The 23896-nt window shown below is 40.9% G+C and overlaps 1 protein-coding gene and 1 non-coding gene across 2 annotated transcripts; one reads left to right on the top strand and one right to left on the bottom strand.

Annotated features, from left to right (window-relative positions):
- Window positions 1–536: 536 nt before the first annotated feature.
- Olfr1367 (olfactory receptor 1367) lies at window positions 537–1487 on the bottom strand. Its single transcript, NM_146533.1, has one exon. It carries the CDS (start codon window positions 1485–1487, stop codon window positions 537–539), a length of 951 nt encoding a protein of 316 aa, NP_666744.1.
- A 20140-nt stretch (window positions 1488–21627) lies between these two features.
- Window positions 21628–21700, top strand: n-TMcat13. The gene has a single exon. It is a non-coding gene; the product is annotated as a tRNA-Met (tRNA).
- Window positions 21701–23896: the final 2196 nt, after the last annotated feature.

Here is a 23896-nt window from a genome sequence, read left to right as displayed (position 1 = left end):
CTTAAATCTAATTTAAAAAAAAAAAATAGTTGGTTACTCCTATTAGTGCCACTACTGCACCAGTGTACTTTTACAGGTCGTTGCTGCTGTAGATTGCAGGTTTTATAGCCTGGTGACATTGATTACTTTTCTCCTCCTGTAGTGTGTCTAGGACCTTCTAACAGTGAAGCTTCTAGTTTGGTGCCAGATCAATTTTTCATGCTCTATGATATACTTAAGTGACATCATCACTAACAGGGCCTTACCAAGGATAACCAATAGCCTTAACAATTACTTGTGGTGTTTGAGTCAGTCTAGGGACCCCTTTGGTCAACAACTCATTGAGATGTAACCCATCCCTGGCACTGGAGGTGTGAGGGTGGCTTTGATGTAAAAATTTAAGTTGGGTGTGGTGATATACACCTGTAATCCAAGCACTCTAGAAGCTGCAGTATGAGATCACAAATTTTAGGTCAACAGTTCCCTCCTTCAGACAAAACAGATTGATGTTTCACATTATTGTTGGACCTTTCCAATTAAGAATAAAGAAACACTTTTCATATCCCCTTAGTTGAAATGGCCTTCCTCAGAAGTCTCTTCAAAGCTCCTATGACATCTTTGTTCCTCAGAGTATAGATGAATGGATTAGCCATGGGAGTGATGACACAGTAAAACAGAGTCAAGACCTTGATAAGGTCTTGGGAGCCATCCTCTGAGGGTTGCATGTAGATGTAGATCCCTGGTCCATAAAATAAAGACACCACCAGCAGGTGCGATGAGCAAGTGTTGAAAGCCTTGAGCCTCCCTGCCGCAGAAGGCATTCGAAATACAGTTTGAGCAATGTAACTATATGATACAAGTATCATGGAGAGGGGACCCATTATGAAGAATGTGGCCACCACTGCTAAAGTAACCTCATTGACTGTGGTGTCCCCACAAGACATCTTAATAAGCCCAGGCAGCTCACAGAAGAAGTGGTCAAGCATCCGATTCCCACACAGGGGCAACTGTATGGTAAGTGTAGACTGTAGTAGTGAGTTAGCCAGGCCAGTGAGCCAAGCAGCACCAGACAGCTGCAGACAGAGCCTGTGGTCCATAATGACAGAGTACCTCAGAGGCTTGCACACAGCCACATAGCGATCTAAGGCCATGATACCAAGAAGAACACATTCAGTACAGCCTAACCAATGAAACACATAGGCCTGGGCCATGCAGCCTATGTAAGTGATGTTCTTGTTGGGTCCCTGTAAGTTAAACAACATTTGAGGGACAGTCGTAGTGGTAAAACAGAGATCCAAAAATGAAAGGCTGGTAAGGAAGAAATACATGGGACTTTGGAGCTGGGAATCGAGCTGAGAAACCAAAATAATAGCAATGTTTCCCAGCAATGTGAACATGTAGGAGGTCAGGAGGACAAAGAAGAGAGGGAGATCCAGCCATGGGTACTTGGTAAAGCCCATAAGAATGAAATCTTCTGGGAAATCTGCACTGATGCGATTCACTGACATTTCAAAGGAAAGGGGCCTGATAAAATCAAGGAGGAAAAGGATGATTTTAAAAAATTACAACTAGGCAAAAATTATGAAGGTACTAGAAAAAAATACACTTATTTTTTCCTAGGGAAAGAGCTGGTATATGCCATCCATAGAAATCACATCAATGGTGATATAAAACAATAATTCATAGGTAACATTTCAAAAGTCTGGAAAACTCTTCCTGGGGACAAAGTTGTTCTATATAATGCCTGCTTTCCTCTCCTTACTCCCTTTTAAGGAGAAATTTCTCATTGAGGCATCTGAAACACATGAACAAATCAGGATTCAGGCAAAGTGGTAGCTCCTTTCTCCTCACTTCTTAGAGTTAGAACAACTTGTCAGTAGAAAAAAAAAATTTTGAGAAAAGTATATACTTCAGTATTCCAACAGAATGTCATTCCAAAAAGGATGACATTGTAAAAATGTTAAAACTAGTGGCTTTAACTAGTTAAAACCCCTGACTGAGCCAGTGACTGAGAGCATGAGAATTATCAGGAAATGTGAGAGATAAGTAAGAATGTTGGTTTTTATTTTTCCACTGCAAGCTCATGGTATTACATTTTAAAAATCTTGACTATGTGCCTTTAATAAAATGGAAAAGAGCAAAGACTAGAAAGTGTCAATACTTATAAATGAAGCGCACACACGTGTTTGAAGTAATGAAAACACAACAGTTTACCTGCAGGAAAGAATTATTGTAACACCAAAATTTTAGGACAGTGAAACTACTCCATCGCTTCTGTGCTTCCAGCTCTCTGTAATGATGGGCACATGCCAAGGTGAGCTTGTCCAAATGGACAGGATGTACAGTGTTAAAGGTTAATTCCAATGTCAATTCTGGATTTGGAGTAATCAATCCATCCGTATTGGCTCACCGATCACAACCAACGGTCCTGTGGGTTGGGAAAAAGGAAAAACTACACATGCAGGGAGGGCAGGGGATTATGGGAAATCTCTGTACCTTTGCTCAACTTTTCTATTAACCTAAAATGTCTCTAAAATAAATGTTAAAGAAAACATTCTACTTGCCCATTGAGAAGGTTTTCATGATAAATAAAAAAGGATTCTTCTTATAACATGCTCAATGTGCATAAAAAGCTTAGAGTCACTTAAAAGATAAGCCGAAGGAAAAAGGATAATATATTTGAAAATTAACATAGATATTTCCTAGTTTAGGATAGAGATTTAGATACCACATGTTGGGATTAATCCTAAGAAACTTTAGCCAAAGAAATTACATGTGAAGTTATCGTGACAAGAGAAATGTGTTTCAGTTTACTGGACGAGTCTATGGAAGTTGTTTTAATTGTTTTGTTACATCAACAAAACCTGGTTTTGAAGTGACAGACCTGAATGGTGTTGCTAGAATCCCTGTGATGTGTGATAGAAGACCATGGGAGGATTGCAGAACATTTTCCTGTCGATTAATCATAATGGACAGGTAATGAGGACAGGGCTACCACAACCCATAGCTCAGTGATTCCCTAAAGAAGAGCTTTATACACAGTCGTGATTGTTCCCGAAAACACCAGGCAGTATGAGTGATGAGTGAGAAAACTGTTTTTATTTTTCCACTGAGAGCTCATGGTATCAGATTTTTAAAATCTTGACTATGGGCCTTTAATAAAATGAAAAATAGCAAGGACTAGAAAGTGTTAATGCTTATAAATGATGGCCACAGACGTCAGAAGCACACACCCGTGTTTGAAGTAATGAAAACACAGCAGTTTCCTGCAGGGAAGGGAAGGGTTTGAGGGAAGCACGCTTAATTTTATGGCTGAGTTTAGCAACCTGATAAATGTACATGTGTAGATAGCATTATCACAGGTTATAGTGGGAAACCATGTTGAAAACTCAACTCAAGACCACAATGTGCAAAACCTTGATCACTATGTTAAATGCACTGACCAAACAAATGTGTTTCAGGACAAGAGTGGAGTAGCTCTTAAGAACACTTACTACAGAGGACGATGAGGAATGATAGGAGAGAAGAGATGGGAAGCTGGGGGTGAGGTGAGGGCAACCTGCACAGGGATAGCGTTAGCGGGCCAGGCAGTGGTGACAAACAGGAGCAAGGCATGGCTGTACGACAGAGGAGCTAGAAACCCAAACTTTAATCCAAGATGCTAGGAGTTGGGAAATGGAATGGACGGAAAGAGAAGGGCATTGGTGTGAACATTGTATGGGATACATAGCTTAAATCACAAATATCTTTACAAGGCAAATTTTAAGTTTGGCATGCAAGAATCAGCTTGAGTGAGTCTCCTGGGGTCTTTTTGCTCTGGGTCAACTTAACCAGCTAGTGATTTGAGAAATCATGAAGTACCTGAACCTGTGTTTGGGATAGTTATAATGGCTTAATTACCAAGGCCAGGGACATATGGAGACAAAGACAATGACAAGGGACTGTGTCCAACCAGAGAAGATACAAGTTATTGAAGGGGACCAGGCATTTGCAAATAAAGTAGAGAAAAAGAATGGCATCCTGTCTTCTCAAAAGCATCCTCAAGCATTTGGACTTGTCCATTGTTCACACAATTTGATTCTTGAATTGATCTTCAATGTGTTATATTTTAAAGAATTTGTTCAACCACAACCTTCTTTCTCCCTCTTTACAGAAGTTGATATTTCTTTGCTAGAGCAAGAATCCAGTTAGCTGAAGTATGGTACTTAGCCTAGCTGATCTGTGTACTCCAGAACATTCACATATTCCTCCTCTCAAAACCAAATAAAGCTAAACAAAACCTAGGGATACTTAGTCCTGAGTTGGTAAAAAGAAAGATCACTAGCACATCCCTCTATTTGTTGGGATATTAAGCAGACATGACCAGCTATAAAAATATAGTTAGGAGAACTGTTGTTGAAGGACCAGATTCCTCAGGTTTAGAGAGATTAAGTGAGTCTAATCAGGTTAGGGACTCAAGAAGAGCCTCTAAAGTCTTGATGTGGCAGGTCCTGTCACAAAAATATTCTTTCCTGGTTCTAAGGTTGACTCGGGAGAAGATAAAAGCAGCTTTCAGCTAGTGTGGCAGCCCTCCCTGAGAGACTGCTGTCGTGGGTAAGTCAGTCTCCCTGGAGCATCCGGTTTATATTTACCACCTTGGCTACAATTAGGGATTGCGTCAGATTTTCCATCTACTAATCTCATTTGACTACCAAGGGAGAGAAGAATTTGCTTCCCCAATTTTCAGAAAGCAAACAAATGTATTAATAACAATAATAATAGGCCCTGAGAGATGGCCCAACAGCTTTAAAAACTACTTCCTGCTCTTGCAGAGGACCAGAGGTTAATTCCCAGCACTCACAGTGGGTGGCCCACAGCTGCCTATAGCTCTATCTCTAGGGATGATCTCTTCTGCCTCCACAGATACTCAAACGCATGTGCGTGCGCACCGAAGCACATGCACACGCACACTCACATACAAGCACCCAATAAAGACAGTAACAACAGTAATCACTTAAAACAACCTACACACGTTACAGGAAGGTCCCTAGTAGCTGAAGCGGGCATTATTATTATTGTCCTCATCTATAGCCTGAAGCTTGAAGAAATTAAATAATTTGTTCAGGATTTATAAGATTTTTCACATTTTTCAATTCGAATACTAAGTGAAGTTTTACAAACAGAGCACAGGTGTACTTTCTTAGGTTGGTAGTGTACAGAGAACAGGCAGGTGGAGATTTTGTTTATTCAAGCTCACCATAGTTGAGATTTATATCATTTGTTTTAACTGCCTTAAAAACATTAAGATTCTCCTTTTATTTCTTCCATGAGCTGGTACAATTTCAACCCATCTCTATCACTTGGAAAGCTTTTTAAGAGTAAATTGCTCCACAGAGTGAGCTAGAAGAAAGGCAGCAACTCTAAAGATGGTTAAAAACCCTTGCCCCACCCCTCCTGGAACACCTGGGCTGCCTTTCCAAGGTTATTAGATGGTTCCTGACCAAGGTGCTCAGAGCTGTGTGTCAAACAGCTCCTTCTCCTCCTTTTTTGTGTTGAGTCTGGCCTTGAACTAACCATGTGGCTGAAGATGACCTCTAACTCTGAGCCTTCAGCCTCCAGCTCCCAAGAGCTGGGATTATAGGAGTATCCACCACACCCATCCCATTCCCCACACCTGCTTTTGAATCTGAAGAACTGGAGGCCGAGCAGACAGTGTCCACAGTGGAAACAGCATAATACAGCAAACGAAATGAAGAAGCTGAATGTTCTTACAAGTTCCTCCCTCCCTTCCTTCCATTCTAGTTTGGTTTTGTATTTTAAAATAGGGTCTCATGTAGCCCAGGCTGGCCTCCATCACACTATGTAGTAGAGAATCTAGGACTCTGGATTCTCTTCCTTCCTCCTCCCACGTGCCGGGATCACAGGCAGTGTCGCCATTCCTGACTTGATCTGTTTCTTCTTCATAGAGAACCTCTTACGTAGATATCTGAGGTTTTATTTTATATTCTCCTCCTTCAGGAGTAAATGGAATTAAGCAACACTTTACTAGGCTGGTGCACTCTCTTCATAAGAAGATATATCAAAACTCTTTTAGAACCCTTAAGGCAGAAAAGGCTAAGGTTTGAGAGTAGTTTAAGTTACTAAATTTTGTTTACTTTATGACTATAGACATCACGCTTGACCCTAAAGAAATAGAAGACAAGAAGATCTTGGGTTCCAAAATGAGTAATCTTGGATTTGAAACTGAACTTGGCCACTTGCTATGTTACAGTGAACATTTCTAAACCTGTACCTTCATCCTCAAAAATGCAGAATGCACTATTTATTTGATAGGATAATTGGGTTAATTGAGATTTTATATGGAAAATTTTGGGTATAATGAATTCCAGTAAATAACTGCTCCTGACTGTGATGATAGGAGATATACAATTCATGAGTCAGTGCAGAGCGCTGTTGGTGCATGTCTTAGTTAGGGTTTTACTGGTGTGAACAGACATCATGACCAAGGCAACTCTTATAGGACAACATTTAATTGGAGTTGGCTTACAGGATCAGAGTTTCAGTCCATTATTATCAAGGCAGAAACATGGCAGTGTCCAGGCAGGCATGGTGCAGGAGGAGCTGAGAGTTCCACATCTTTGTCTGAAGGCTGCTAGCAGAATACTGACTTCCAGGCAGCTAGGACAGGGTCTTAAAGCCCTCGCCCATGGTAACACACCTACTCCAACAGGTACTATCTTCTAATAGTACCACTCCCTGGGCCAAGCATATACAAACCATCACAGTGTAGTTCATGAGCCATTGCACACCACTGTCGGTGGAGTCCATGAGTTAGTACCATTGCTGTCGGTGGAGTCCATGAGTTAGCACAATTGCTGTTGGTATAATTTATGTCTCAGTACACAGTGCTGATAGTACAGGCAGGCCTCACTCTGAGATCATTGTCCTTTTCACAGTTATAGCAGTGTTTTGCAAAGTCACTTGCCAATGGCACTTAGAGTGCTTACTAAAATACACATTTCTGGACCACTGACCAAATAAAATTAGAATTTCTGAGTGTATTTTAACTAGTTCCCTAGGCAATTCAAGTGAGAGTCACTACATTAGAGAATCAGACCGAATTTTCAACTGCAGAACTAAAGTTTGTATTCCATTGGGGTTAATTTATTTTAGCCCCTTGAGGGCTAAAAGCCTTCTCTGAAGACTAAAGGTGTTATATAAACAGATATAAATGACTGTTGTTAAAATTTAGTAATTCTGGCTGAGAGGTGTGGTAGACACCTTTAATCCCAGCACTTGGGAGGCAGAAGCAGGCAGATCTCTGAGTTTGAGGCCAGCCTGATCTACAAAGTGAGAGAACTCCAGGATGGCCAGAATTACACATATAGAGAAACTCTGGCTTGAAAAACAAAACAGCACAAAACAAACATTTGGCAATACCTGAAAAATTATATGCCAAAGAGATAACACAATCCTGGATTCTCTTGCATCAATAACAAATTACACTGGAGTCCAGGAAGAGACTTAAAACCTTGGGGACATTTGTTTTTCTCCCTCTCCAAAGAAGAATGGATGAAGAAGTAGCTAGGCTACTATGTAACAAAGCATATTCTGGAAAGACCAAGATACCCGCTTATGTACATGATGGAATGGTGCAGAGAGCTAAGTACTAGTCAGATCTTGTTATTTGTCTATTGGCTTTAATAAAGATCTGACGGTCAAAAGCTGAAGCAGGAAGGAAGAGCAGAGTTTCTAGGCAAAGAGAGAGGATCTCTGGGAGAAGTAGGCAGGAGCCAGATATTCACCAGCAGCACTAGAAGAAACAGAGGACAGAGAGAGGTAAACAATCAGTCATGTGGCAGGTCATGGGCTAGAACAAGATTAAGTTAGATGAGCTAGCTGAGAGGTAGCCCAAGCTAAAGGCCTAAGTTTTAAAATATGTAAGTTTCTGTGTTTTTATCTATATAGCTGGCAGATCTGTAAAAGGTCTGAGGTAAGAAATCTATGCTGAACATCTTCAGTGAATCTTATAAGGCAATGGGTGTGGTTTTCTCACAAAATTATGACATTATATTTATTCAGATGCTGAATAGTCAATGTGTTCTTATTCATGAGTTCTGCCTCTGTGATCCACCAACCTTACACTGAAACTGCCTGAGACACAGGGGAACATGTCTGTAACTTAAGCGCTATGGGAAAGCTGCGATAGGAGGAACTCACGCTCATCCTCAGAGGCACAAGCAAGTTTGAGTCTAGGCTGCCTACACGAGACCCTAGATCAAAAAGACTAAGTTTGGGCTGCAGAGATGGCTCAACGGTCACGAGAACGTCCTGCTCTTCCTGAGGACCTGAGTTCAATTCTCACATCAACTAGATTATAACTTCCTGTAGCCCCAGTCCAAGTAGAAATCTCTGACCTCTGTGGACACATGCATTCATGTGTGCGTACCTGCCCCATGCACATATACGTAATAATATTTTGTATATAAAAAAATAAAAATAAGTATGTTTTTAAAACTCTCTAAACAAAGATTCAGAATAAAGTAGTGTAAGGTAAATATATGTGCATAAAGGAAGTGTAATCTGTCACTTAACATTTCAGAAAAAAAAAAAGAACTAAAGAGATTAAGAAAGGTACAGAATGGGGCTTGTAAGACGGCAAGCCTGGCAGTCCCAGGCTCTGGGCTCTACGTATTGTCTTTCACACCAGCCTTGGCCCACAAACTCCTGCTCTCAAAATAAACCAAAGGAAACTGCAACAAAAAGGGGGGAAATTCATAGGAACTCTGAAGAATTGACATAAATAAAAATAATCAAAATGTAAAGGTGAAGAATTTGTGCAAAACAGAAACTTATAACTGATAGACCTCAGTAAAGAATTAAAAGAGAGAGAGAGAAAAAAAGAATTGCTAGACTAGTTGACTATCAGAGATCAATCCATTATGGAAAACAAATTTAAAACAAACAAACAAACAGATTTTCCTGGGTTTTCTTAAAGGAAGAAGAAAACAAGTGAACTCATTCAAGAAAAGAATCCAAGTAAATACTGTATATCTGTCATCTACTGTCTGTCAGATATCTACCATACTGTGTATCTGTCATCTATTGTCTGTCAGATATCTATCATACTGTGTATCTGTCATCTATTGTCTGTCAGATATCTACCATACTGTGTATCTGTCATCTATTGTCTGTCAGATATCTACCATCAATCCGTCTTCTATGGATCTGTGCTGTTCATCATCTCTCCTCGCTCCATTCATCTATCCTCCTGTACTTCATTATCCTATATCATCTATTGATCAGTCATCTATCTACTCTATCTCTTATCAATTTATCACCTATCATTGGTCTATCAATCCATCTCCTATTATTTCTCTATCATCTGTCTATCTATCATTGTGGTGGATATTCTTGGTTATCAGCTTGACTACATCCGAAATAAACTAAAACCTGAAAGTGGAGAGCAGAATTGTGAGGGATTTTTGCTTAATTTGAAATGAGAAGTTCAACTTCTAATCAGAACCTTTGAGGTAGGAAGATCCACCTTAAATCCAAATTGTTTGAGCTGGTAAAGACCCACCTCTCATCTGAGCGGTGCCTTCGGTTGGAAGCCCATGTAAAAGGACATGGAAGAAGAAAGCTTTTGATCTTTGCCGCCTGCTCTCACCTCACTAGCAAGTCCATTCTTTAACTAGCATTAGAGTCTATTTCTTCAGAAGTCCTGTGTATACCGAAGACCAGCTGAGAAGTCCAGCCTTGTGGACTGAGCAACTACTATACTATTAGACTGTTATTCTATAGCCAGCCATTGTTGGATTAGCTGTACCACATTCCAATATATAGATGTGTGTGTATGTATATGCATATATGTACATATGTGTATATATGCACATGTATATTATATAACACATATAATATATATTAGAATACATGTGAATTTTGTTAGGTATTCTTAATTTCTCTTTTATAAAATTCATACTGTTTTATATTCTCACTAGCTATATATAAGAATGTATATCCCTTTGTGATTCTGCATGCCTGTGACAGTGCCTAGGATACAGATGCAAGAGAATCAGGAGTTCAAGTTCAACCTTAGCTACATAGCAAGTTTGAGTTCAGCCTAGACTACATGAGACCCCATCTCAGAAAAACAAAGTCAAAGAGAAAAAGAGTATATTCTTTTTCCAGCATCTAAAGAACAGATCATATTGGAGCTGGAGAATCAGCTCAGTGGTTAAGGGCACCGACTGCTCTCCCAGAGGTCCCGAGTTTAATTCTCAGCAACCACATGGTGGCTCACAACCATCTGTAATGGGACCTGATGCTCTTACATGATGTGTCTGAAGAGAGCAATGGTGTACTCATATACATAAAATAAATCTTTAAAAAAGAAAAAGAACAGACCATGTTGTCAAAATCAATTTTTATTCTTGTGATAAGAAATTTGAAATATCTTAAACTTATAATGTGCTCTATCAGGGTGTGGCTTCTTTATAAAAGGCAGTGCCTGCAGATCCTTATGTATTTGTGGTAAGCTGTGTATGAAATAAAAAAGTCATCAGCTGCTTTTGAATCTTCCTTACTCCTTGTAACTCCTCACCATATGCCTGTTCAAATAAGAAACTCATTGTTTCACTAAATCGGATATTAATGCATCATGTTGGTCTGTCATGGCTTCCTCCCTAGGGTGAATGTGTGTGTGTGTGTGTGTGTGTGTGTGTGTTTTGTATCACCCCAGGAAAGGTCTGTCAAACAACAATTGGCATCATGAACCGGATCCAGCAAAACCAGAGATGAATCAGGGAGGAGGAGTTGCAATGTTTTAGTTATTGGTACGTAGGATTGCAACTGAGGATGGAGCATCTATGCAGGGGATGGGAGTGGACATCCTGGAATGGTTATCTTTCCTTATCTGGTATGGGATACTGTGACTTCTTACTATGTTAGTGGTTGAATGGACCCTACAGTAGATGCTGAGGCATATAACCAAGAATGAGTCCTCTACCAAGAAGGAAGGTCTGAGTGGGGACTCTGGTGGGAAATCCCAGTGAGATTATTCTCCTCTCTGTGGTCCAGGGTGGTGTGCCTCTTTAATGCGTAGGTCCAATGAGTGAGTACAGAGATGCCCTTTAAAACATACAAAGTTTTGAATAAGCATTGCAGTCTATTGAGTAAGATGTAAAGAACCAAAGGATTGAGCCAATCATGGTGGCACTGTGCCCTTATTTCCATCACTTGGTACACAGAGGAAGATACAGTTCAAGGCAGCCTAGGCTATAAAGCAAGTTCCAGGCCAGTCAGAGTTGCACAGAAGAGTGGCCACTGCTATGTGTAGCCAAAGGGTGGGTGATTACTCCCCCATTGCCCTTAGACTAGACTAAGCAGCTACAAACAACCTCATCAAGTTTATCAAAGGTAAAGAAAATGCATAGAGGCCCCATAAAAGTACTTCAGGATGTGACAACCAAAGAGCTGATGCCAGTGGAGAAAATTTGTTCATGTGGTATTAGACCAGAGGCAAATATGAGGGAGGTGCAGTTCAAATTCAAATAGAAACAGATTCCACTTTAATTTTATGTCTCATCATTGTGACTAAAATATCCAACAAAGCAAAGCAACATAGGAACACATACATACACATCATACACACACACACACACACACACACACACACACACACACACATCTGTCTGTGAGAGTCTCACTATGTAACCTTTGACACTAGGTCTCATGCAACCCAAACCAAGTCCTGGTCCCCTGCTTTTGCTTCTAGAGGGCTAGGACAAAAGGTGTAAGATGCACAGCAGGGGTGGGAGCTACACTCTGCCAACTGAACTGTGCCCCATCCAGCTGTCCCCTTTGTATTCAGTCCTGGACCCTAGACCATGGAAAGAGTCTCCTGTATTCAAAGTTGGCTTTCCCACCTCACAGACATCCCCAGAGGTGTGTCTTCTAGGCTAACTCTGAAGTCTATGCAGTTGACTTTGAGAGTGAACATCCCACAGGGACTGCTCAAAGAGCATGATGTCAGGATAACTGGACCACTGTGCATAAAGCATGAAAGCTTAAGTCAGCACAGCACACAGGACACTAGGACACATTCTGACACTAGGACACATTCTGACACTAGGACACATTCTGACACTAGGACACATTCTGACACTAGGACACATTCTGACACTAGGACACATTCTGACACTAGGACACATTCTGATACTAGGACACATTCTGACACTAGGACACATTCTGACACTAGGACATGTTCTGAATAGACAGAAATGTCTAAACATGAGAAGGCACAAGTAAAGTTACTAGAAACGCCAAGCTAGAAATCTTGTATAACTTTGATTTTTTTTCTTTCCATTTTTTATTAGGTATTTAGCTCATTTACATTTCCAATGCTATACCAAAAGTCCCCCATACCCACCCACCCCCACTCCCCTACCCGCCCACTCCCCCTTTTTGGCCCTGGCGTTCCCCTGTTCTGGGGCATATAAAGTTTGCGTGTCCAATGGGCCTCTCTTTCCAGTGATGGCCGACTAGGCCATCTTTTGATATATATGCAGCTAGAGTCAAGAGCTCCGGGGTACTGGTTAGTTCATAATGTTGATCCACCTATAGGGTTGCAGATCCCTTTAGCTCCTTGGGTACTTTCTCTAGCTCCTCCATTGGGAGCCCTGTGATCCATCCATGAGCTGACTGTGAGCATCCACTTCTGTGTTTGCTAGGCCCCGGCATAGTCTCATAAGAGACAGCTACATCTGGGTCCTTTCGATAAAATCTTGCTAGTGTATGCAATGGTGTCAGCGTCTGGATGCTGATTATGGGGTGGATCGCTGGATATGGCAGTCTCTACATGGTCCATCCTTTCATCTCACCTCCAAACTTTGTCTCTGTAACTCCTTCCAAGGGTGTTTTGTTCCCACTTCTAAGGAGGGGCATAGTGTCCACACTTTAGTCTTCATTTTTCTTGAGTTTCATGTGTTTAGGAAATTGTATCTTATATCTTGGGTATCCTAGGTTTTGGGCTAATATCCACTTATCAGTGAGTACATATTGTGTGAGTTCCTTTGTGAATGTGTTACCTCACTCAGGATGATGCCCTCCAGGTCCATCCATTTGGCTAAGAATTTCATAAATTCATTCTTTTTAATAGCTGAGTAGTACTCCATTGTGTAGATGTACCACATTTTCTGTATCCATTCCTCTGTTGAGGGGCATCTGGGTTCTTTCCAGCTTCTGGCTATTATAAATAAGGCTGCTATGAACATAGTGGAGCATGTGTCCTTCTTACCAGTTGGGGCATCTTCTGGATATATGCCCAGGAGAGGTATTGCTGGATCCTCCGGTAGTACTATGTCCAATTTTCTGAGGAACCGCCAGACGGATTTCCAGAGTGGTTGTACAAGCCTGCAATCCCACCAACAATGGAGGAGTGTTCCTCTTTCTCCACATCCTCGCCAGCATCTGCTGTCACCTGAATTTTTGATCTTAGACATTCTGACTGGTGTGAGGTGGAATCTCAGAGTTGTTTTGATTTGCATTTCCCTGATGATTAAGGATGTTGAACATTTTTTCAGGTGCTTCTCTGCCATTCGGTATTCCTCAGGTGAGAATTCTTTGTTCAGTTCTGAGCCCCATTTTTTAATGGGGTTATTTGATTTTCTGAAGTCCACCTTCTTGAGTTCTTTATATATGTTGGATATTAGTCCCCTATCTGATTTAGGATAGGTAAAGATCCTTTCCCAATCTGTTGGTGGTCTCTTTGTCTTATTGACGGTGTCTTTTGCCTTGCAGAAACTTTGGAGTTTCATTAGGTCCCATTTGTCAATTCTCGATCTTACAGCACAAGCCATTGCTGTTCTGTTCAGGAATTTTTCCCCTGTGCCCATATCTTCAAGGCTTTTCCCCACTTTCTCCTCTATAAGTTTCAGTGTCTCTGGTTTTATGTGAAGTTCTTTGATCCATTTAGATTTGACCTTAGTACAAGGAGATAAGTATGGATCGATTCGCATTCTTCTACATGATAACAACCAGTTGTGCCAGCACCAATTGTTGAAAATGCTGTCTTTCTTCCACTGGATGGTTTTAGATCCCTTGTCGAAGATCAAGTGACCATAGGTGTGTGGGTTCATTTCTGGGTCTTCAATTCTATTCCATTGGTCTACTTGTCTGTCTCTATACCAGTACCATGCAGTTTTTACCACAATTGCTCTGTAGTAAAGCTTTAGGTCAGGCATGGTGATTCCACCAGAGGTTCTTTTATCCTTGAGAAGAGTTTTTGCTATCCTAGGTTTTTTGTTATTCCAGATGAATTTGCAAATTGCTCCTTCTAATTCGTTGAAGAATTGAGTTGGAATTTTGATGGGGATTGCATTGAATCTGTAGATTGCTTTTGGCAAGATAGCCATTTTTACAATGTTGATCCTGCCAATCCATGAGCATGGGAGATCTTTCCATCTTCTGAGATCTTCTTTAACTTCTTTCTTCAGAGATTTGAAGTTTTTATCATACAGATCTTTTACCTCCTTAGTTAGAGTTACGCCAAGATATTTTATGCTATTTGTGACTATTGAGAAGGGTGTTGTTTCCCTAATTTCTTTCTCAGCCTGTTTATTCTTTGTATAGAGAAAGGCCATTGACTTGTTTGAGTTTATTTTATATCCAGCGACTTCACCGAAGTTGCTTATCAGGTTTAGGAGTTCTCTGGTAGAATTTTTAGGGTCACTTATATATACTATCATATCATCTGCAAAAAGTGATATTTTGACTTCCTCTTTTCCAATTTGTATCCCCTTGATCTCCTTTTGTTGTCAAATTGCTCTGGCTAATACTTCAAGTACTATGTTGAAAAGGTAGGGAGAAAGTGGGCAGCCTTGTCTAGTCCCTGATTTTAGTGGGATTGCTTCCAGCTTCTCTCCATTTACTTTGATGTTGGCTACTGGTTTGCTGTAGATTGCTTTTATCATGTTTAGGTATGGGCCTTGAATTCCTGATCTTTCCAAAACTTTTATCATGAATGGGTGTTGAATCTTGTCAAATGCTTTTTCTGCATCTAACGAGATGATCATGTGGTTTTTGTCTTTGAGTTTGTTTATATAATGGATTACATTGATGGATTTTCGTATATTAAACCATCCCTGCATTCCTGGAATAAAACCTACTTGGTCAGGATGGATGATTGCTTTAATATGTTCTTGGATTCGGTTAGCAAGAATTTTATTGAGGATTTTTGCATCGATATTCATAAGAGAAATTGGTCTGAAGTTCTCTATCTTTGTTGAATCTTTCTGTGGTTTAGGTATCAGAGTAATAGTGGCTTCATAAAATGAGTTGGGTAGAGTACCTTCTACTTCTATTTTGTGAAATAGTTTGTGCAGAACTGGAATTAGATCTTCTTTGAAGGTCTGATAGAACTCTGCACTAAACCCGTCTGGTCCTGGGCTTTTTTTGGCTGGGAGACTATTAATAACTGCTTCTATTTCTTTAGGTGATATGGGACTGTTTAGATGGTCAACTTGATCCTGACTCAACTTTGGTACCTGGTATCTGTCCAGAAATTTGTCCATTTCGTCCAGGTTTTCCAGTTTTGTTGAGTATAACCTTTTGTAGAAGGATCTGATGGTGTTTTGGATTTCTTCAGGATCTGTTGTTATGTCTCCCTTTTCATTTCTGATTTTGTTAATTAGGATTTTGTCCCTGTGCCCTTTAGTAAGTCTAGCTAAGGGTTTATCTATCTTGTTGATCTTCTCAAAGAACCAACTCCTCGTTTGGTTAATTCTTTGAATAGTTCTTCTTGTTTCCACTTGGTTGATTTCACCCCTGAGTTTGATTGTTTCCTGCCGTCTACTCCTCTTGGGTGAATTTGCTTCCTTTTTTTCTAGAGCTTTTAGATGTGTTGTCAAGCAGCTAGTATGTGCTCTCTCCCGTTTCTTCTTGGAGGCACTCAGAGCTATGAGTTTCCCTCTTAGAAATGCTTTCATTGTGTCCCAAAGGTTTGGGTACGTTGTGGCTTCATTTTCATTAAACTCTAAAAAGTCTTTAATTTCTTTCTTTATTCCTTCCCTGACCAAGGTATCATTGAGAAGAGTGTTGTTCAGTTTCCACGTGAGTGTTGGCTTTCTGTTATTTTTTTTGTTATTGAAGATCAGCCTTAGTGCATGGTGATCTGATAGGATACATGGGACAATTTCAATATTTTTGAATCTGTTGAGGCCTGTTTTGTGACCTATTATGTGGTCAATTTTGGAGAAGGTACCATGAGGTGCTGAGAAGAAGGTATATCCTTTTGTTTTAGGATAAAATGTTCTGTAGATATCTGTCAGATCCATTTGTTTCATCACTTCTGTTAGTTTCAGTGTGTCCCTGTTTAGTTTCTGTTTCCATGATCTGTCCATTGGTGAAAGTGGTGTGTTGAAGTCTCCCACTATTATTGTGTGAGGTGCAATGTGTGCTTTGAGCTTTACTAAAGTTTCTTTAATGAATGTGGCTGCCCTTGTATTTGGAGCATAGATATTCAGAATTGAGAGTTCCTCTTGGAGGATTTTACCTTTGATGAGAACGAAGTGCCCCTCTTTGTCTTTTTTGATGACTTTGGGTTGGAAGTCAATCTTATCAGATATTAGGATGGCTACTCCAGCTTGTTTCTTCATACCATTTGCTTGGAAAATTGTTTTCCAGCCTTTTATTCTGAGGTAGTGTCTATCTTTTTCTCTGAGATGTGTCTCCTGTAAACAGCAAAATGTTGGGTCTTGTTTGTGTAGCCAGTTTGTTAGTCTATGTCTTTTTATTGGGGAGTTGAGACCATTGATGTTAAGAGATATTAAGGAAAAGTAATTGTTGCTTCCTGTTATTTTTGTTGTTAAAGTTGGCATTCTGTTCTTGTGGCTGTCTTCTTTTAGGTTTGTTGAGGGATTACCTTCTTGTTTTTTCTAGGGCATTGTTCCCGTTCTTGTATTGGTTTTTTTCTGTTATTAACCTTTGAAGGGCTGGATTCGTGGAGAGATAATGTGTGAATTTGGTTTTGTCATGGAATACTTTGGTTTCTCCATCTATGGTAATTGAGAGTTTGGCTGGGTATAGTAGCCTGGGCTGGAATTTGTGTTCTCTTAGTGTCTGTATAACATCTGTCCAGGCTCTTCTGGCTTTCATAGTCTCTGGTGAAAAATCTGGTGTAATTCTGATAGGCTTGCCTTTATATGTTACTTGACCTTTTTCCCTTACTGCTTTTAGTATTCTATCTTTATTTAGTGCATTTGTTGTTCTGATTATTATGTGTCGGGAGGAATTTCTTTTCTGGTCCAGTCTATTTGGAGTTCTGTAGGCTTCTTGTATGTTTATAGGTATCTCTTTCTTTATCTTTGGGAAGTTTTCTTCAATAATTTTGTTGAAGATGTTTGCTGGTCCTTTGAGTTGAAAATCTTCATTCTCATCCACTCCTATTATCCGTAGGTTTGGTCTTCTCATTGTGTCCTGGATTTCCTGGATATTTTGAGTTAGGATCTTTTTGCATTTTCCATTTTCTTTGATTGTTGTGCCGATGTTCTCTATGGAATCTTCTGCACCTGAGATTCTCTCTTCCATCTCTTGTATTCTGTTGCTGATGCTCAAATCTATGGTTCCAGATTTCTTTCCTAGGGTTTCTATCTCCAGTGTTGCCTCACTTTGAGTTTTCTTTATTGTGTCTACTTCCCTTTTTAGGTCTAGTATGGTTTTGTTCATTTCCATCACCTGTTTGTATGTTTTTTCCTCTTTTTCTGTAAGGACTTCTACCTGTTTGATTGTGTTTTCATGTTTTTCTTTAAGGACTTGTAACTCTTTAGCAGTGTTCTCCTGTATTTCTTTAAGTGATTTATTAAAGTCCTTCTTGATGTCCTCTACCATCATCATGAGGTATGCTTTTAAATCTAGGTCTAGGTTTTCGGGTATGTTGGGGTGCCCTGGACTGGGCGAAGTGGGAGTGCTGGGTTCTGATGCTGGTGAGTGGTCTTGGTTCCTGTTAGTAGGATTCCTACGTTTACCTTTCGCCATCTGGTAATCTCTGGAGTTAGTAGTTATAGTTGACTCTGTTTAGAGATTGTTCTTCTGGTGATTCTGTTACCGTCTCTCAGCAGACCTGGGAGACAGATTCTCTCCTCTGAGTTTCAGTGCTCAGAGCACTCTCTGCTGGCAAGCTCTCTTACAGGGAAGGTGCGCAGATATCTTGTTTTTGGACCTCCTCCTGGTCGAAGAAGAAGGCCCAAAACAGGGCCTCTCTCAGAAGCTGTGTTGCTTTGGCAGTTCCCAGAAGCTGTCAGCTTCTGTGGTGCAGACTCTCACCTGAGCAGACTAAATTCCTAAGTTCCAGGGAGTCCTGGAACCAAGATGGCGACCGCTGCTGCTGAGGCTGAGGCCGCCTCCCAAGCCAGGTGGACACCTGTCCTCTGGTCCGGACGGTGGCCGGCTGTCTGCGGCCCGCCAAGGGTGCTGCCTCAGCGGCTCTGTGCTTCCGCCCGTCCCAGAAGATGTCTGATTCTCTGGCGCACCCTCTAACCTGTTCAGACTAAATTCCTAAGTTCTGCTGAGTCCTGGAACCAAGATGGCGACCGCTGCTGCTGAGGCTGAGGCCGCCTCCCAAGCCAGGCGGACACCTGTCCTCTGGTCCGGACGGTGGCCGGCTGTCTTCGGCCCCATAACTTTGATTTTTATCTTAAAAAATCAGAAGTAAAAATAGTTGATGTAATTCATTACATATATGAGGCAGGTAGATCTCTGAGCTGAAGGCATATGTACTCCTATGCACTAAAAAATGCATAAGTAAAGTGAAAAAAATCTAAGGGTGGGAAAACTATTTCTAATTTGTACTTGAAAGAATTGAATTTAAAGAGTCTCAGGGGGAAAAAAATCCCAACTGACAGAAAAAAATTGTCAATCACATGAACATCAGCTTTGTAGAAAAGAAAAGAAAGCCTAAGAACTGGGCTGAGTACCAGCATCATTTCACAGGGAGGCTCGACTATAGATCCACGGTGAGATAGATCAGCATTGCTTCACAGGGAGGCTGGACTATAGATCATGACTGAACTCCCTCCGTGTGCTCCAGAGACTCCGTCCTTGATCATTCTGGTCCCTTTGCTTCAGCAGCATCCCCTTGGCAACAATAAAGTGTGTGTGTGTGTGTGTGTGTGTGTGTGTGTGTGTGTGTACAAAAATATTTGGCTTTTAGTAAACCCTGAATTGAAAGTTGTCATCACCATAACATACTTAGGCACTGTACTTTTACAAGTTCTCTAATATTACATACTCTTGCCATGTGGATTATTGTGTGATGCTATTGCTAGAGAGGCATGAACAAATGCCTTCTCACTTGATAGGGAATGGACATAAAGGTAAGGATGGCCCTGAAGTCCAACTTGGTGAACCAATGAGTTTTATTCAGTTTCCCTAGGAAGACAGGTGAAGTGTTACTTATGAGGCTACACCACAACAACCCATCTCAGCATGGGTGACAGTCCAGGAAAGCTGGGGACCAGTAAGTAGCATGCTATACAATTCACAAAAAGCTCAACAGATTAGAGACTATCTCAGGCAGCTCAGCTAGTCTGAGCACCTTCCGGGCATCTTGGCTAATCTCTGTTTTCTTTTCTTTTTTTCCAGGTGTCTCTGCTGATCTAAGACTCTTCTAGACAGCGCTGCTTCTCTCAGAATCTCTCGAAAGTACTTATAGCTTATATATGTATGCTTGGAGAACGAGGGATTTAGTGAATCTGGTCAGTTTCAGGGACTTCCTGAAGTCACTGAGTTATTCCTTTTGTAAGTTTAATGGGCTTCAAAGCAGTATGTAATATGTATCTCCCTTTACAACAGTGTATTGTTTTGCCTCCCCTTAATGTCCTGAGGCCTAATAAGGGTTCGTCTGGGATGGGACATTGCTACACAACACAATATAAGTTCTTATTTGTCATCTGTAATATACACTAACATAGCTCCATAAAATTGACCATCACAGAGACACAACAGAGAAGGAAGAAACTCTTTTTGGTCTGGGAATCATGGCAACAATGTGAAGTGACGAAGGAAGCAGAACAGGTCTGGAAAGTGTAAAATGTCAGGAAAGTAATAGGCTTTTGCCTGCCTGTGTGAGCAAAGGCGATACAGATTGATTGTAACCCTGTGTTCTGGCCATATAGCTGCTCCAAAGAACTGTGCACAAGAAGGGTTGGGCAGGAATGAGTGCTCATTGCAAAGGCAACATCGCCACGCAGAACTTAGGAACTTTCTCTTATTTCATTTCAAAGATTTTAAAGGCACAAAAAGGACAGATTTAGAAATAACATTTTCACACTCTTGTTGCAGAAAAGTATATATCTTTAAGGTGACCTAAAGTTAGAAGCCACTGTGCATCAAGGCTTATAGTAAGACTGGCAGGGGTGATTTGCAGTTACATCCCCGAATAACTAGAGTCTCTATCCAGTATCTTAGACCCCCATAGACACACTACCTCACAAGCAAATTCCTGGTACTGACCGCAATGATGTCAAAGACACAAGTATGTTTTACTGTTTTTCGTTATAACATTTTAAATATAAATTATTCTGTAGATGTCCCAACCACCATAGTCTACAAATAGGCTTCTCCTTCTGCTTTGACACCCTGTTCACGGTTGTTGCAGCCTACTCAAAGATATCTTCAGTGGAAGCTTTGCCTTCCTCAGAAAACAGGGGGCTCTCTCTCCAAACCTCAAATCTCACGCTCCAGCTGTGGTCTTTGCAGCCAGGCTTTTGGATGGATGTGCTCAGCTCCCACAGGTTGTGGGACTCGGCTACTCTCCAAAGAGCAGCGCGCGCATCTCTGTGCCCCTCCTACCCATACACCATTGGAACCGGGTTAAGCTCTCTAGCACTTTCCTCACAGTGAAGCAGAGATGATAAAACGTACCAAAACCTTTTATAACAGTTTTATTTCTTAAATTCCAGAACTTGGGAGGCTGAAGCCAGAGTATGTGAGCTTCGTACTGAGATCCAGGACAGGTTGGGCTACAGAGTGAAACCCTTTCTCAAAACAAAACCCCCAAATGCAAAGGATTTCATTTCTAGAAAATGTGTATAAACGAGAGTTTTCTACTGACCTCAAAGTTCAATGTCCTTACTTGTGTCTCTTATTAGTATTTCCTGACAACTTATTTGTGACCAGTGGATAGTGCCCTAGATGATATTGTGAGGTATTGTGTCATTCTGCGGACTACAGCGCTTTTAAGTAACTTACACAAGAAAACTACGCGAATTATTTCCCCGTGCGTCCTCCCATCCCATCTCATTTTTATTACTGTTTTGGAGCCTGAACCGGTAGAGGGCGCTCAGGTCCTGCGGTTAGGGAACAATCCTGGTTGCGGCTTCTGCGGTTTCCGCCTCCGCTGTCCTCTAAAAAGTTCACGCTCACGAACTGCCTTTGATGCACAGGAGCAAACAAGATGTCAATGTTTTAATGGACTTACGATTTTTAATGGGTTACATTGCAGCTGTCGGTGGTCTCCTGCAGCTCGGGGTGGCGTGGTGGACACGGCACACCGCTCTTTTGATTTCTGTTACAGGAAAGGTGGTGGTGGAGAAAACAATTTAACTTCAAAAGGATTATAGAAATGTGAAAAAAATTAGGATCAATAGTTTTACTCAAAGCTCAATACTCAGTGCCTTCTTAGCGCAGTAGGCAGCGCGTCAGTCTCATAATCTGAAGGTCCTGAGTTCGAACCTCAGAGAGGGCAGATGTTTTAGTGGCTGATAAATTGTTTCAAACCTATAATTTTATCAAAGGATAGTTGTCGTACACCATGAGTGTAATGAGGCCGTAGCCCTTTGAGATCTTTCTCCTTTTGCTTCAGTACCTCTTTACAAGGCGTTTTTTTAAATGCCTATCACAATGCATTACACAAAGCTAAAACTGTGCCTAATATCATAAATCTGTCAGTTACCTAGTGACCCTCTAGAAAATGACACAAATCTAGAGGTTTTAAACAGTTCAGATGTGGCATCTTGTTCTGAGGTCAAACTCTGCTGGGATAAGCCTCAAGTCTCTGGGCACTTGGGGTTTGATCCATGGTCAATTGACCAGGAATTGCAGACTCAGATGTCTACCAGAAGGTGGCGTAGTTTGAGAAAATAAATCACAGAACCCTTTACAGGGCTTCTATCTGTAGCTAACCAGAGAATTAACAGATTCAGAATATCGTTAAACTTCTTTCACTCTTGGATCGAGTTGCTAGGAGTTTTATAGCTCTTTCAAATTTAAGACATTTAAGAGTAAATCCCATTAAAGAGGGTATAGTGTTACATGCCTGTAATCCCTGCATTGGGGGAACTTAGGAATGATAGCCACAAGTTACAGGCTTGTCTCAACCAGACGGATAGACCTACTATATAGTTCTGTTTATTTCACTGCCACAGTTGTGGGCTATAGGAAACCAAAGTAATAAAGTAATAGCCATAACAAGTCCAAAGAAACATCTACATTATGCCCTAGGAAATGTTGTTTCTGAAGGCATCCGAGGACCAGCTGTCAATTCAGTGACTCTATAACAAATGAAGAGACCCACCTCGATAACCCACTATTGGATGATCAATAGCTTCATTTTGGGAGGACAAACTAACAACTAGATATATTCCACTACCAACATGTGGGCACAGACATACAGGTCTTAAAAAAACAGAACACTATCTGTCTTTGATTGCAGTGGAGAATACAAAGGTTGTTATTATTGGTTGTTTGGGGTTGGGGGGGTAAGCTAGGGTTGCTCTATGTAACTCAGGCTGTCTTTCAATAAGTCTCCTGTCTCTGCCTCTCAAGTGCTGAGATTACAGGCATGAGTGAGCCAGTATGTCAGGCTTCAAATGTTATTGTGCGAGTCACTCAAAACCAACAGGGTTTATTAAGCTTAGGAGTCCAAGTGATGATGGATAACCAACAGCTTTCAATGATCTTTTGACAGAATAAGGGCGTCTGCCTTTTGACCAATACCTCCACTCTGTGTACAAAAACAAATCTTTGCTCAACAGTCAACAGGTCACAACCATTTAGTGAGCTTGTACAGAAACCAAGCTTATGATTATGAAACGCAGCACAGATACATCTCTGAAGAATTTAATGGCTGTTCTCAGGCACATAACCATCAAAAGCGTAAGAGCTCAATCCCCAGTATTCCATGAGAGGACAGACTCCTAATGAGTGGTCACCAGCCTCTAATAAACACAGCTAGCCTGGCTAGTCCCGCTCATGATTTAAATAAATAAATAAATAAATAAATAAATAAATAAAGCCTTTGTATATTTAGTTTCTCTGACTCTGAGCCCCAATCCTCCCTCAGTGACACATTTCAGCAGGGAGATGTTAGTTTTTATTTGTGCCTGTTCTATGGGGACGCCCTGGAGAAACTTGATCTGAAACAGTGGCCTCCTATCGTGCTTATTTGACACAAGCTACTTGGCATTCCTTGTCTGTGACAAGTCTCTGCAGTCTGCCTCCATCTTCACAGGGACTGTCCCTGAATCTAAATCTTCCTCTTTACATTCACAAAAGCTCAAGGCACCTGACTGTGTCCCACCTTAACACAGTAAAATCATTATCAAAACTCAGCGCTCACTCTTCCTGCTAGGTGAAGCAGGATGCGTTTGGGAGATGAAGACGTCAGGATCGGGATTCAAAGTCAGCCTGGGCTGTAAGGAATCCTATCCCACAACAAAACAGAATAAAACAAGACAACAGTAAAAGTTGACTACTTATGCAAAGAAAGAGTTTATTTCCAAACAAAATCTCATTAATGCCAGATATAGGGGATTAAAGACTTAAATTATCTTTTTTGGGGGGGAGGGGTGTTTACATCAAAACATGCTTAGAATGTTCATTCATACATCTAAAATAAGCGACAAACCAGGCAGTGGTGGTATACAACTTTAATCCCAGCACT

This window comes from Mus musculus, chromosome 13, assembly GCF_000001635.26.
Source record: "Mus musculus strain C57BL/6J chromosome 13, GRCm38.p6 C57BL/6J".
In the NCBI taxonomy this organism is placed as follows: Eukaryota; Metazoa; Chordata; class Mammalia; order Rodentia; family Muridae; genus Mus; species Mus musculus.
The sequence above is the reverse complement of the archived record's forward strand: the minus strand, read 5'-3'. Positions and strand labels throughout refer to the sequence as shown.